This window comes from Pseudopodoces humilis, chromosome 13, assembly GCF_049639895.1.
Source record: "Pseudopodoces humilis isolate 2021_Gansu_Grassland_sample_001 chromosome 13, ASM4963989v1, whole genome shotgun sequence".
In the NCBI taxonomy this organism is placed as follows: Eukaryota; Metazoa; Chordata; class Aves; order Passeriformes; family Paridae; genus Pseudopodoces; species Pseudopodoces humilis.
In genome coordinates this window covers 11464636-11480144 of record NC_142212.1, presented here as the reverse complement: position 1 = coordinate 11480144, position 15509 = coordinate 11464636, and the positions used below count along the sequence as shown (strand labels likewise).

Sequence of the window (15509 nt, the reverse complement as noted above, 5' to 3'; positions counted from 1 at the left end):
ATTTCTGGTTGTTCTTGCCTGAACCCCACCCTTATTCCCACTACTCAGCTCTGCCCAGTGTGTCTTGTCCTGTCTGCAGTCTGGTCCATGCTGTGGGCAGGTTGAATATAGGCTCGAGCACTCCAGGAATCTCCACAGCACATCCCCCCCCCTTAGATTTGCAGACAGGAGCACAACATGAGTGTTGAGTCCAAAATTGTCTGGTACCAGGCTCCAGTAAGACATGGGGAAAGAATTTCTCCGGGCTCTGTACCATTCAGCAGTCACGTTGCTGTGACTATTATAAAATCTGTCACGGTCTGCTCTTTTGCTGTCTGACCTCACTGTGGCTCTCAGTCCTGACACAACTGAGACTGACTGTCTTTTTGCTCTCTTTAGTACAGAAGGTTTGGTTATTTCTGGAAGAGGATATCCTTAAAGGTGTTGGGTTAGACATATGTTTTTAAATCTCATAAATGAATGTAAACAACAGAAAACTAGACCAGAGAGGTGGGTAAACATTTATTGTCTGATTCTCTGGGTGCTCTCTAACTGCTGTTCAGGCAGGTGGATCTCTGTGCATTTGGTGCCACGTGCCTCACAGATATTTTAATCTCTGCCGTGCACCTGATATGTTCAGAGGCTGTGAGTTTCTTTCTTCCCACACATTTTTTGTGAGAAGCTGAGAAGCTCTGTCAACTTTAAATGAAGCAATGCAATTCCCATGGCAAGGCAGAAGGGAAGGATGCAGGGTGGAATGGATGCTCTTTCTTGGTGTATGTTTGGCATGTGGATGACAAGGAGGTCAGGAGGAGTTTGAGTCATAGGTCTCTCTTGGGCTTCTCAGGAGGGCAGCAAGTCTTGCAGGCAAGTTTGAAAATGTAAATGCTCCCAGAGATGCGTACTCTCATCTCGTGGGCTGAAAAAGTTATCAGGGTCAGCCAGGAGATAGGGAGTTGGAAACCACCCACCCCTTCCAGCTCCAGCACAAACCACCCCTGATTCATCTGCTTGTATGATTAAGTGCCCTAGAGAGCTGAACCAGCTGGAAAACTCTGCTTTTTCCCTGGGTTATTTTCCACCTGGAAAATTTCACAGCCCACTTTACTTGAAGAACACAGAAGAGCTTGTATGGAGCACAGGGCTGAGCTGGATGCTCTCCAGGCAGCAGTGCTAATTCTGACTGCAGCCATGGCCTTTGGCTCCCTTGTCCTGTGTGTGAGGGCTGGTGAGGAGTGTTTGACAGTGCTGGGATTGGCAATGCCAGCTCTTCCTGTTGGACACCATGTGTCTTCTTTTTCAGGAGTCCAAAGGAAATTAACCTGGGCAAAGGGCAACCGACAAACTTTGCAGGGATTTGTGTTTTGTTTTCTTTCTTTCTTTCTGGAGAGGCTTCCAGAGTTCAGCTGTGAAGCATCATTGTGTGATGGGAATATAAATCTCCTTTCCTTATGGCTGCTTCTCCCCATTAACCATCCACCACCCCCATCCTGGACAGAAAACTCAGCACCAGGCTTTGTACCATGTGTCTCTTTTGCAGCTGCAAGCAGAAAGCTTGGGGATCCTTTGATCATCTCTGACATCAAGAAGGGGAGTGTAGCACACAGGTGAGTGCAGCATTTTCCATCTGTCAAACCCACTGCAGAATGGCCCTCCATGATAGTTAGAATGTCTACCAGAGAAGCTGGATGTAGCCCAAGCAGTAGCACTTGGGTCTGGATATTTCCAGAATCCAAGGAGATCTCAGCACTAGAGGTTTTTCTTAGACCACAGTAAGGTTTGCAATAAAAACTGTCTGTACTGAAGCAAACAGCATTGAGCTAATGGAGAAGGTGACCAGGGCACTGGTTTAGATGCCTGCTGAGTTTGTAGGAGATGGATGTTTAGCATTTAAGAGCATGTGGTAAAGGGCTTCATATATCCCAGGTGGTGCTATGGCTCATCAGGTAGTTTGCCATGTCTCAGCTCCTGCTTTGGTGAACAGAATGAGTGAATTGTGGGCATTGGTGGAGAACTGTGCAAATAACTCAGCATTTATTGACTTCCCCTCTGATCCCAACACCTCATAGCAAGGTGTTCAGAGGAATTTAGTGTGGCTTATTTCTAAGCTTGGCTTATTTCTAAGAGTGCTCACATAGGAGTTTCCATAAGGGGTAGAATATCTATCAGTTAAATATCAGGCATTTTCAGAGTTGTAGGTTACCCAGGATATTTATCTAATCTTCCTGGCTGGTTCTGTGTGGATACCTGCTCTACACAAACTTCCTCTCTTTAAAATTACAGGTGTTCAGACTCAGCTCATAGTTGTTTTCCAGAAAAGATCAAGGACAGTAAAAAGTTAATATTGTCTTTTCCACTGCAGGACCAAATATAATGTGGAATCTGAAAGGCAAATACAAATGTACTCTTAGTTTTCTTTTCCTCTCCATGTAGAACTGGCACCTTGGAGCCTGGAGACAAGCTGTTAGCCATTGATAACATCCGACTCGACAATTGCTCAATGGAGGATGCTGTGCAGATTTTAAGGCAGTGTGAAGACCTGGTCAAATTGAAGATTAGGAAGGATGAAGATAACTCTGGTACAGAAATCCTGATGCAAACTGGTGCCTGTCCACTGTAATGACATTTCCCAATAGGTAGTGCAAAGTAACAAAGATAAGGGCTCCTGTCATCCAGTCACCACTTTCCAATTGATTATAATCTATTTTTGTTATTCTGCCCTTAAGTGATGCCTGGAAGGTTAAAATCCTATTTGGTATGAGTGTCACTGAAGATTTCTGGCTTTTGCTTCTAGATGCTGCAAGTCTTTCCTATGACTACTTTTATTTGGGATGAGAAAATAATTCAGCATTTCTGTTTTCTCTTTCAGATGAGCAGGAGACAACTGGTGCTATTATCTACACGGTGGAGCTGAAGCGATATGGGGGCCCTTTGGGAATAACCATCTCTGGGACAGAGGAACCTTTTGATCCCATTGTCATTTCAGGCTTGACTAAACGAGGGCTGGCAGAGAGGTGAGGTTTGGGGGCTGAACAGTTGAATTGATTTGAGAAGGGGTCTTGAACCATGCCAGATTTCCTCTGCTGTCATAAATTCTTTGGCATCTAAGTCTGCTATGAAGGAAAGGTGCTCTGAAGGTACCAAGGGACATGAAGCAGGGTGGTGGGGTCTGTGCTGCTGGGAAAATGAGGCAGACACTTCAGGAAAAATCAGATCCAATGAATCAGGTGAATTCTGCAGCTGGGAATACATATTTGCCCCTCTTCTACAGAGGTGCTTCCTGGTCTGGGATTTGCCAGGTACGCCTCATGTCAGGAGAGTGCCCAGCCTGCCTATGAAACCACCACAGACTCTGACCAGGACTGCCCTGTTGCTAAACTGGTTTATGGCCATTGCAGTGGTGTGTCCTGCTGAAACCAGGGATCTCAGGTGTCTTCTGACCTGTCCTTGCTTGTTGCTCAGTGTGTTACATCTGAGGTGTCTCAGTGCAGGTTGGGCTGCCCAGCATCTGGCATTTATACTGAATAAACGTAGGAGCAGATTTACCTTCAACCACTGGGGAGGTTACTGTGTGCCTGGGTCTGAATATATGTGGATGTGTGGGATTTAAAGGATCAGGACATTCCTGAGAGTATAAGGTGGAACTGAGTCATACACTCTGTCTTAATTAATCTTTCTATATGGGAGCTGCGACTTGTAAATAGATCATTTCAGCAGCCCTGACTCATGCTTCTCTAAGGGTCTTTTACTTTGTGCTGCCTGACAGGCAGAACAGCAACAAAAAAACCCCTGAACAAACTGGTGTAAAGTGCAAGACTTTGGGGATGTTTTACAGCAAATCTGGCCTTTTGTTTTTTTTCTGTTTCAAGACCACACTCCCTCTTAGCTGGACTGTGAAACAGCTCTGTGTCCTTTTCTGCAATGGGTTCTCAGAGCTCTCAGCACTCTGCTGTACGTTTCCATTGCTTCCCTTTGGTGCAGCATGCAGAAAGTCTTTGTCTCCTGGGAAGGAAGGGGATGGACTTAGTCATTGGTGATTCTTCTCTTTGGGGATTTTATATCACTGCCTGCTACTGATTTGGTCTTTTCCCCTATAAAATAATAGCCACAGAGGATGCAAGGCTTTTCTATGTAGCACTTCTGTACTGTACCCATAACCCAGCATGAGAGAGGTTAAGAACAGCCAGCTAAAGCGCTGTCAGGTATCAGAAGACAGTCTTACCCCTTTGTTGGTGTCAGTTCCCTTTGCAATTCCACGCCTGTTCCTCCTCTGAACTCGGATGCACACAGGTGACTGCTACTTCCAGAAATGTAGTGCAGGGGACTGCTGCAGTACTGCTGAATTTTGATCAGGAATGAGCAGGCAGTGAGGAATGAAAAGCCTTGTGAGCAGAGTGACGGAGATGTTCAGCACGTTCACTGTGGCTGAGTTGCAGATAACAGCATGGGGATAGAGCAGCACAGGGATGTCTCTGGGTAACCTTGGCTCCCCGTGGGGAGGGTGAGGAGCACTGTGATGCTTGCAGGAAAGGTGAATTTTTTTCTCCTGTCAGTGAGAGAAGGGGGTGACTTGACCTTGCCAAGAGAAGAGGGGTCCTCCTAGTGATATCCTAAATTGTCCCTTTCTGACATCTCTACGTTTATCTATGCCACAGATGCCCTTAGCCAGGCTCTGATTGAAGGATGGGGATTTAAATCCAAATCCATGCTCTTGCTGGGGTAGAGGACATGGTTCACAGCACTGACATGGGGTGGACCTGATCCCAGTGTCTGATAACAGAAATCCACGGGCCGTTCTTGTAGAGGAACAAGTGAAAGTCTGCACTGCATCTTGGGCTGCTGGCAGTGGGGGCGGCAAGGTGTCCTCTAGGATCTGTCACACGTCTGTCTGTGGGTGACAGGCTGCCTAAGTCTAAAGGCTTCACAGTCAGATGGCTTAGGTCTTATCTTGACCTTGAACATTTTTTTTCCTCTTGTCTGATCTTACAGAAACCTACAAAGGCAGCTCAGACTGTTAGATCAGTGTCAAGCTATGGCTCTCTCCCATGTTAGTGTTTGTGCCCCCTCCCTGAGTGCCTGCAGATGGCTTAAGCCTGTGCCATAGGACTTGTGTTTTCTTTCTTCTCAACCAAGGGCGTATGCCTGAACAATATTGTTCAATTCTGGTTGAGGTGTAATGGTTCCCCAAGAGCAATTTTTGGCTATTGCTGGCATTTCAAAGTGCCAGACCAGCCTCGTTCAGTGCCACCTGCTCAAGTAGAGGGGGTTGGCTGTAGGAGACTTTGGTCCAGGAGTATCCAGCACCATGCCATGTTGGCAGGGAGGAAAAGGGACACTGCCCATGTGCCAAGTTAATCCCTACCATGTGCATGCAGCCACCTCAGTGCTTGCTGGGAAGTGCTTGCAGCCCCTTTTACACCTTTCCACCTACCTGTTACTCTAATCTGTTCTTGCATGTCCCTTCTGAGCAAGAAGGAACATGCATCCCATGGCTCCTTGGGCTGCTTTGTGTTTGAGTTGAATTAAGGACTGTTGGTAGTAATGCAGAGGCACGAGGGTCACTAGCTGGAAACTGCTTTCTCTGTCAGTTCTGCTCAGTTTCTGCCTGCCTGGCCTCACAGGGGGGGCCTGAGAGGACTGGACTTTGGTTTGCTTTCTCCCCCTTGAAGAAAAATACCTGGCTGAACGTGACCTTTCTCTTTAATTGTTTCTGTATTTTTCCCTGCTGAGAGACTTCCACAGTTACTGCAGAGCTGTTGTGTTGTTCAGGGCTGGGTGGATGGGCTGGTGCCTTGGACGGATCTGTCCCCATGCTGGGTTCAGGAATACACCAGGAAACCCTTGAATACTGAAGCTCTGCAGTGAGAGAAGGATCGACTGTAAACTGCCAGCAGTTCAGCTTGATTTTTTTTTTTTACTACAATAGATGAAACTTTTAAGACAAATACTCCAGTCACAGTTTGATCTGTAATTTGTTTGAGCACAGAAATGTTTCCATTCCAATGACAACTTTTCCAGGCTGATTTGGGTGGGACAAGATGGACATCTAGTGGCTGTTGGGGCCATAGTGGCATTGCTGAGTACCTCAGCAGCAGCAGAAGCTGCAGACTGAGCAGTCCTGCCTGCTGCTTGGCTGTGTTTCCTGATTTGATGTACTTATAGGGGATGTTTCACAGCAGTGTGGTTACAGAACTCTGATATTTTGGGGAAAGCCAAGCAGCTGTTTTGCCTGCATTTATATATCAAATTCCAGTTTGGCAGGAGCTGCAGTCCAGTTTGGAGATGCACCCTGAGGGAGACAAGTTGCCATGGACAAAAAGATACTGAGGTCCAGATTTGCATCTCCTCCTGGCTCCATCACAGAGGTTCTAATAGCAGAACCTCCCGCAGAACTAGAGGAGGAGGTGGCTGCTGCTCTTGTGTGCTGACACTGGGGAGCTGAGTGTGAGTTTGGGAAGCTGAGTCCAGCCAGTGGTGAGTGTGAGCTCCAGCCTTGGCAGCGGCTGTGCCGGTGGACACACCCTGCCCTGCCTGCTCTTCCCAGAGCTTCACTGGGGAAGGCTCCAAGTGAGCCTTTGTCTGTGAGCAGACAGAGGGGAAGGATGGAGAAGGGGGAGAATTGCTATGACTTGTTTGCTCTGTGTGTCTTTTGCTGAAGCCTGAGGATTTATGTGTGAGAGCAATAGCCAGTGCTGGAATGTGGCTGAGCAATAAAACAGCTTCTTCCTGAGCTGGTGGAGAAAGTCACAGGGGTGTAGCTGAGTGGGGTGAGCTTTAACCATATCATGAACTGCAGCTGGCTCAGCTCATGCTTGCACACACATGAACAATTTTGAGCTATTTTGGTTTGGGTTTTTCCCAATGGGTTTCTAGGTTTGTCTCATAATTTCTTTCCATCAGGGTGAATGTCCTTCGGTTCCATGTTTGATGACTGTGTTGGACTCCAAACCTTAAAGTGCTTGTGCTTTTAACCCCGCTGCTTTGAAGTGTTTTCTCTCTCAGCTGGTCTACAGCCCCAGTTCCCGAGGGGCTGGGATTTGAGGAGTTCATGTGTTCCCATGTGAATTTATATGTCTGTGCACATGGAAGTTGGGGAGGACCTGGATTCCTGCTATGTGGTGAAGAAGTCACGGGTATAGAGTGTACCAAGAGGGAACAAAGACATATTTTAAAGTGCTGAGAGTTAATTGCTTCAGGCGACAGCAGGCGTCCTGTCTCCCAGAGGAATTGCTTCTCTGGAGTTCCTGACAGTGCCTTTTCCCTCCAGAACTGGAGCCATCCACATCGGGGACCGGATCTTAGCCATCAACAACGTGAGTCTCAAGGGCAAGCCTCTGAGCGAGGCCATTCACCTGCTGCAGATGGCGGGAGAGACCGTCACCCTCAAGATCAAGAAGCAGACAGAGAGTGAGTTGAGGAGCTGGGGTGGGCAGGGGGAAGGCTCACCCCAGCAGGGACCCTGGGCCATGGCCACTGCTGGGGGGTTTCTGTGCTGTTGTGGGAGGTGAGATGAGGCAGTGTGGTCATGGTCATGGCGCAGCACAGTGAGAAAAGGTGTGTTTCCCGAACTTCGGACTCACAGATGAAAAAAAGGCAACCCAAAGCCTCTCTGTGGTGATGGTAAGAGATGAAACAGCAGGTTTATTGGCAACAGTAGTTTTTAATTCAGATTGACACCTTGTACTGTTGTTGCCATTCCCTGTCTGTCTCAGTGTTTCACACAGAAGTAAAGCAGAAGTTAATTTTAGAAGTATAAGAATGTGTTGGTTTTTTTTTAAATATAACCTCACTAAATGAGCAAAGAGACTCTGAGTTGGTAGAATCCATGAATTCCCCACCCCCTGTCTTTAATTCAACTTCTAAAACACAATTGGCAATAAATCTGTTTCACCTCTTTTTCTGGCTTGGGGTTCTAAGTTCATCTTTCAGAGCATCTAACTTCATTCTAGGGATTCCCTTCTGGTTTTCCTGCCAAGCTCCCTGTGGCTTTGAAGCTGTTGTTAACATAGTATAAAAAAGCAGAATCATACTTAGTACTGGCATGTCACTGTTTTTTGGAGACAGAAGGATGATCAGAAAAAAAGAGGGATCATGCAAACTTTTCTCCCTGATTGCATGATAGCAGCCAGAGGCTTTTTCATTACATTCAGAAAGTACCAGGTGCATTCTGGCTTCATTCTAGTCTCTCCCAGCCCCAGTATTTTCGTTTTTTTTTAGTGTGATGCTTCTGCAGTCTGTAGTTTTGGCTGGACTTCCCCAGCCAGTGGCCTGCAGTGCTGTGGAAATCAGAAGAAATCAAGAGATAAAGCTTTTCCAAGCAAGTGTGGCCCTTGGGATGCCTGTCCTGCATCTGAAAAAGTGACATCACTCTTAAACATAGAACTTCTGTAGACCTCAAAGCAGTTTGAAGATGTGTGGCAATGCACCTGTTTTACAAATGGATGAAGACTAGGCAGGGAGTAGGGATGTGGCAAACAGAACTGGGGAATTGATTCCTCTTCAGGAAGCCCCAGTCTCTTCCCCTGTAGCCAAATGTCTTGGTCTTTGGTCTGAAATGCTCTTTTTCCCCCCCTGCTGACACTTAGCATTGTCACAGCCACTTGGTGAAATAATTGACATGCAAGTGCCTGTTGGAGACTCGTTAATCATTCTGAGAATGAAGCAGGTGTAATTGAAATTTCAAGGTAATCTTGAGTTAATCATGGTGAGCAATCTTCTGGAGGCTTGGAAAATAGGGACTTTCAGGACACTGGGCTCTGTTTGCTAAAATAATCTGTCCTCATTGACAAATGCAGACTTTCAGAGGGCTTTTTATCCCACAGGTCAGAGATCCAGGGTGTGGATGGCTAACAAGATATCTAATCAACAAGGACTTTAAAATATTCAGTACAAAGAAGTGCTTGTGCTGCGAAATCATTCTTTGCATAGCTTTTGCCTGAAAGGAAATTTGATATAATGATAATAAGGGCCTGTTAGCACTAAAATAATGAAAGGGAAGGTCTGAGCTTTGTCATTCACATTCAGCTCCCATTTTCTGATCACTGATCAGGGGAAATTCCACGCCCAGGAATTCCACCATTGTCACATGTGTGGGAGACTCTGGAGAGGTGGTGATTAGCTTTGAGTTTTTACAAAGTTGTACAGTCGTGGAAGAGGGTTGAAACTTCAGCAGTGGTGGTTGCCATTGGAGTCTAATTAAAACATCTGTTTGCAGCTGAGTTTGCAGCCAGCACCTGCCCTGGTGCTGCTCTGAGTATAAAGGAGGCCCCTGAGACCAGAGAAGCTACAGGATGTTGCTTGCAGGAACCAACACTTCTCTGGGCAGGGCTTCTTTGGAGGAAGCTTCCAAAGGCACAGGAAGATGAATTGATTTAGGCTTGTGAATTGATTTAGGTCCCAACTCTCTCATATGTGGTAATCCCCATGGCTGCTCCTTGTATTCCATGTGCTAAAAACTCAGAAAGGCATTTTTTCTTGATTCAGCTTGCGATAAGAGTAATGCATTAAATCCTTTCAGCTTCATTGCCCGTGTCTTTCTCAGCTACTTTTGAAGAGCTAAAGAGGTACTTTAAAAACTTACAGTACCTGGGCTTGCTCCTGTGTCAGCATAAGCTTTTCCCTGAGGCTTACTCCTTGTGCCTGCTAAAACAGGATGTTCTGGTTGCAGAATCCTACCCCAAGAAGTCGGGGAGCATAAATGAAGTAAGCGACCCAGAGGATGAGCTGACAGACTCCCAGAAAACTAGCAAGCTGTCTGAGATATACTCCACCACAATTCCAAGTGTGGACAATACTGTGGAGTCCTGGGATGGCTCTGCCATTGATGCTGGGTATGGAAGCCAAGGTAAGCCAGGGTTGTGTTTTCTTCGGGGGCTCTGCTCTGTCTGGGTCTTGTCTCCAAAGATGAGCCAGAGCCTGTGGCCTGACCACATTTGTGTCGCTTCTTGCTTCCAGCAAGGAACAAAACGTATTTTAGAATGTACTCATGTGGTGCATGAGAGTTGGTGTATCTGTTTAGGCTTTTATTGGCACATTTTTTCTGGGTTATATGGCATCATACTGTTCTCATCATTTTCAAAACCATTACAGCACTTTATAATTCGCATAATCAGAGACACTATTCACTGGCCATATGCTTCACAGAGTATTTGGTCCGTAATTCACTTTTATTTCTCCAGAGAGGCCTTGTAGGACATAATAATCTTCTTCAGGATACTTTAAAATCCACAAGAATATCTTGTGACTAGAAGCACTTGCTTAACAAAATAATTAAGGTAATACTACAAGAAAGTATCTCTAACTCTCTAGTGAGTGATCAGATGAACATGTGTCTTTGAGGTTAGATTTATTCAGCTGTAGCTTCTAGCAGATGTGGAACTGGAATTTAGGATACTCTAGTCATGGGAATATATTTTTACTTGGAGAAAAGCACTGGAAAATAGCTATACCAGTTCAGATTTAGTGTTGCAAGCTAGCATTAGCCCATCTTGAAACGACCCAAAATCCTGAATCAATGCTGTAACAGGAAACTGGTAGAAAGACTCCTGTCCAGAACAGAATGTGAAAACAAGGAGGATGCTGCAGGGTGCTGCTGCAAAGTGTGAGTGTGCTGTGCTTGCTCACTGCACTCTGGCCAAGTCCAAAGGACAGCACTGCCCAGGCGTCTCTTTCCCCATCCCTGCATCTTCCTTCAGCCTCTGCTCGTCTGAAGTCTTAATCTGGGAACACTGTTGGAACTGGAGGCTTCATTAGGGAGGAATCCCCTGGCCTTCATAATGCTGCAATCCTTCTCCATCTAATTGAATGTTAACACAAGTTGGGCACTGGGAAATGATTGCTTTGCCGGTAAATTGAGAACAAGTAATTGAGCACAGCACCCCAGGGAGCAGGGCTGGTGCCAAGTTGCCCAAGATCTACACACTGCAACTTTGCTTCAGGGGCTCTCTGTTTTCCCTGGTAATTGCATTTGGCTTCGTGGTGGTGCAGTGGTACTGGATGGGAAGGGGGTGGTGGATGGTAGGGAGAAGGGCATGGAGGGTTGGGCACGGAAGGCAGGGTGCAGGGGGACCTGGGAATCGAAGAGCCAGGAGATTGGGGGTTACACCCCAAATGGAGAGCTACAGATCAGGCTCCACAGCCATGCAGGCTTTTAGGTTCATCCACAGCAGTAGGAGATGGCTCAAGGAAGAATTTTGGCAGGGAAGCTGTGCTGGGCCTGGTGGGAACGTGCCACCAGGTGGCTCTGAATCCCAGGGATCCAGCCCTTCTCTCTGGAAGCAGGAGGTGAATCTGTAATGATGCCAAGTGACTGCTCTGGACACATGTCCCTGTGCCAGGCCCAGACCTGCTGCCCACCTGCTGCAGGGACCTGCATCCAGAGCCCTTGTCCTGCTCTGGCAGGCAGTGAGTGCTTCCCACTGCTCCAAGATGTTGGCAAGCAGTTTTCCTGGGGCTTTCTCCAGAGAAGTCTAACCTTTAAAAACACACGGAGGAAACAATCAGTTAAGTGAAATAACAGACCTTGGCATTTTCAGAGAAAGTGTTGGCATTGTCTTTGGGTATTTCCAGTGTTTAGGACATCAAGTCTCCCTTAATTACACGTTTCTCCATTACTTCTTCCTGTTTGCTTGGCGCAGCGTGTGATGGGAGCGTACAGTGTTTCTTGGAAAGGTTCTGAGTATTTCTCTGAAACACTGAATGGGCAGCAGGAGGTGGGCAGGGGACCTAGGAGATTTATTTCTACTCCAGATGGCACTGAAACTGCTGAGGAATGGTCTGTTTTGAAAGTTTTCTGTTTAGCCAGCTTCTCATGAGACTTGTGACTTGGTAGTGGTAGATTTTCATCTCTGGAGTAAGACACTGCAGTATGGAAAAGTCCATGGGGGCAGATGTAGTGAAACTTGTCTGATTTCATACTAACAGTCTGTATTGATCTCCTGTCAAATGTGATATAGATGAGCCTCCTCTGCTTTCAAGCCAGCAGAGTTTTTTATCCTATTCCTTGCCTTTCACACACGCGTCCCTGAAGCAGTTTCCTGTACTTACACCAGCTGATCCCAAAGGCATGGGAATTCTGAGAGAACTGGCTGGCAGCTCTTAGGATCAGAGCTGACCCTTCCTCATTACCACTGCTGAGGGAAGCTTGTCAGGATCTTCCCTTTGCCCTTTGAAGAACTTGTTGTATTTAGAGGTGGCTGATTGAACAACATAATTTCTGCTGGGTTCAGTGTGGAAACAGGAGCTCTTAACCACAGCTGGAGCTGGCTGGAGGCAGGATCTGCATCTGTGGGTATGTGTACTCCCAGGTCTGTGGATCCCAGAGCCACACCATAAAACTACTGAGAAGCAGGGGAGGAAAGGAGAAATGGGGCATCCCATGTCAGCATCCTGAGAGGCTGCTTTGGTTAAAGCCAGAAGAGATTGGAAGATCTGCTTTTGGATGACTGAGATGGAAAGTGTATAATCCATGTGACCTCATGTTTGGGACCTAGGGAAGGAGGCTCTCCCAGCTCTGCATGTCCTGCTCCATTTGGGGTTTCTGACCAGGTATTGCCCTCTCTCCTCCTCCACTCCTTCTGCCTTCCCTAGGTACGTACATACCCCAGGCTGCCGGCATAGCCCTCCATCCACACGAGTGGAGACACAGCAGGCAAAAGAGCAGCACCCCTCCAGCAGACCCCAGGAAAAGCTACCCCTACATGGATGGGAGCTTCAGTGAAGATGACTGGGACAAGCCCAGCAGGTACGGAGAGGTGGGAGGAGGCGGGGAGGTGTTGGGAAGTATGGGTGTCACTGCACAGGGATAAGGGGGGCATGGGAATGTGATGGAGCGGCCAGTAATGTCCCACTTGGCATCAGACAGCCATGGGGAAGGATGCTGCTGGTGCACCAGCTGTGTTGGGTCACCTCCACATTGCCAGGTTACCCTGAGTGTAGCTCTGTGACACCTCTGCCATGGCCAGGTGACATTTGTGTCTGGAGTTAGGGTGATCTCAGCTGCACGGACCACAGCTTCCTATCATGTTTCTTAGTCCTGTCATGTAAAGGCTGCAGTATTTTTGTAGTTTAGGTGAAATAAATAGATATGGTCAGGACTGTCCCTGTACGTGTTGGCCAGACTTTTTTGAGTTAGGATGCAGCTTCACAACAGCTCAGTGCCACAAAGCAAAAGAGCACAAAGTAACCAAATTCTTGCAGGACCAGTATGAGGTTGCATATCCATGTTAAAATCCACCAAAACTGTGGCTGGATTCTCTCTCCATCACACTTTGGCCCTTCCAACACCTCAAACAAAGCTATACTGAGTGAACATGGTCAAGTTAATCCCCCAGCTCAGCCAGACTGGGGAAAATGCTGTAACACCTCCTGAGGCCGGGGAGGCATCTGCAGCTGTCCTGTGCTTTGGGTGAAAATCCTGCTGGATCTGCTTTGGCTAGAGACTGCCCCTCACTGAGCCACACATAATGGAAAAGCCCCATTGCTTCAAAACTTCCCCTCCCCTCGACATCCTCCAGAGTCCCCATAGTTGTGTGTGTCGTGTTGTTACTGTCAGTTCTTTTTTCTCCTATTTTTTTTCCTTAACTTTTGTTTGTCCAAACAAAACCCTTAGAACATCTCATGGCCATTTCCACCTATTTAAAGATGATCAAGCTGGCAGGAAGGCTGGCAGTGCTGGAGACTTTGTTCTTGTTTTGCCTCTCAGCGAGAGCCAGCTCACAGAGGTCACTGATCCCTCGTGGCCCTCCCGGCAAGGCTGCTGGCAGCTGAAGTTGGCAAATCTGAGCCCTCAAAATCCCCGTGTCCCTAATGAGGACTCCAAGCCCTGATGTCAAAGTGCAAGTGAGATGGTTCATGCTGCTGAGCCCTCTTTATTAGAGAGAAAAACAAACCCTGACAGCCTTTAGCCTGGAAGAACCTGCTGACCCAGTGATGTGGGAACCCATTCTGATTCATCTGTGTCCTGGATGTGTTTGTGTATTGCTGCTCTGAGAGGCAAGACACTGGTAACTAGAAGGGACATTTGTCTCTTTGGGAACCTGGAAGTAGAGGAAGGAAATGAGTAAGGGGAAAAAAATCAAGAATTCCTTTTTGGGAGAAATTTTGGTTTGTTTTTATAAAGTCTTGCTGGGTGTTTATTTGATGTTTCTGCCTGGTGTAAAGGCTACTGTCCTTTAAAAGCTGATGAAAGATAGGGGGTGAATTTAAAATACAATGAGCCATGTCATGTACTGCTCTCTTCAGGAAGTCCATGATCCCACAAGGAGCAAAAAGGTGTGTGAGTTTCTGCCTGCTACAGACTCCCATTTAAACCAGTGGATCAAAGGAAAATGTGTGCTAAAGACTTCACAGTTGTTAAACATCTGGAAAAAGACCAAGGGGTCATTATATATTTAATGGAGGCCAAGCTCTCTGTGACATGTGCTCAAGTGAATTGTTTTGACTTTGCTGTGTGGCTGTGGTGGATGAGTGTCCCTTCCTGTCTGTGGAGCTGAAGGAAATTTTTTGCATAAAACCATGCAAGATAATACCAGATGGTGCAGAGCTGGAGCATCATCAGTGCAGCTCCTTGTAAGATATGTGTAAGATGTGTTAGGGCTGCTGTGATATTACTGTCCCCTTGGGGCTCTGAGCATGACACATTAGTGGGTTTATCATGATCTTGATTTAACACCACAGAGAGTTTCCTTCAGGAGGCTCCCGTTAAACAGAACACTGGTGGTCTGAGTTCTGCAGTCTGGTGTTCAGTAAACAGTGTCCAGCATTACCTGCTTTTTTGTTCAGAGGATTTCACCATGTTTAATTGCTGTTTGATTTAGAGGTATGAGAATTGACCCTGGCTTGTGGTCAGAGATAAAAAGTCAAGGTGGGGAATTGCAGAACCCCCAGCACACGGTGTTCACGTTAACGTGTGTTTGTACCAGCTTGAGAGAGGTTCTCTCTAACCTTACTCTCTGTTGTAGACAGAACTGGTGGCAAACTTTACACAGCTGTAAGTGCCAAGACTGCTATACAGCAAAAAAAAGAGAGACTTCCTGAAAGTAACAGCTCAGTTCCCTGGCCATCCCAAAGCAAATGAAACTCGGTTTGTATGGGTTGAACATGACACTGTTGATACTGCTGGCTGTAGTGTGCATTTGCTTGTCCAGCCCAGGGCAGTCATTTTTATATACATCTTTGCATTATTTACTCTCATAGAGACCTAATGTATTTATCATTTTCTCACCATGTCTGTTACCCTCTGTGTTTTTCTCTCTCTTCTCAGGTGTTCTGTGTCTCAGATCTGAGCTCTATCCCATCAGCCTTTGTACTAACAGTCTCTGAGGCTCCTGGTTTACCCATAACGCATCCTTTTTTCTTTCACTTCTCTATTTCACCAAAAAGTCTTCCTAAACCTACAATCTTCCTACAGGCACTTTTTAATTTACCCTTTGAACTTTGACATTACTACACCAACTTAATGCTTCCTTTGAAGGACACTTGCCCCGTTAGTAAATGCATGGAGGTCTCGTATGTGGACTCTTGTTTGAAAA

The 15509-nt window shown here is 46.6% G+C and overlaps 1 protein-coding gene across 3 annotated transcripts in view; it reads left to right on the top strand.

Annotated features, from left to right (window-relative positions):
- The window catches only part of GRIP2 (glutamate receptor interacting protein 2), a 250895-nt gene that overhangs the window by 225206 nt on the left and 10180 nt on the right, over positions 1-15509 (top strand). For all 3 annotated transcript variants that reach the window (XM_088061807.1, XM_088061808.1, XM_088061809.1), the window contains exons 15-20: positions 1520-1586; positions 2413-2558; positions 2849-2993; positions 7247-7386; positions 9647-9823; positions 12568-12721. In XM_088061807.1, coding sequence (XP_087917933.1) covers positions 1520-1586; positions 2413-2558; positions 2849-2993; positions 7247-7386; positions 9647-9823; positions 12568-12721 — 829 coding nt within the window. The remainder of the gene's footprint in view (positions 1-1519; positions 1587-2412; positions 2559-2848; positions 2994-7246; positions 7387-9646; positions 9824-12567; positions 12722-15509) is intronic.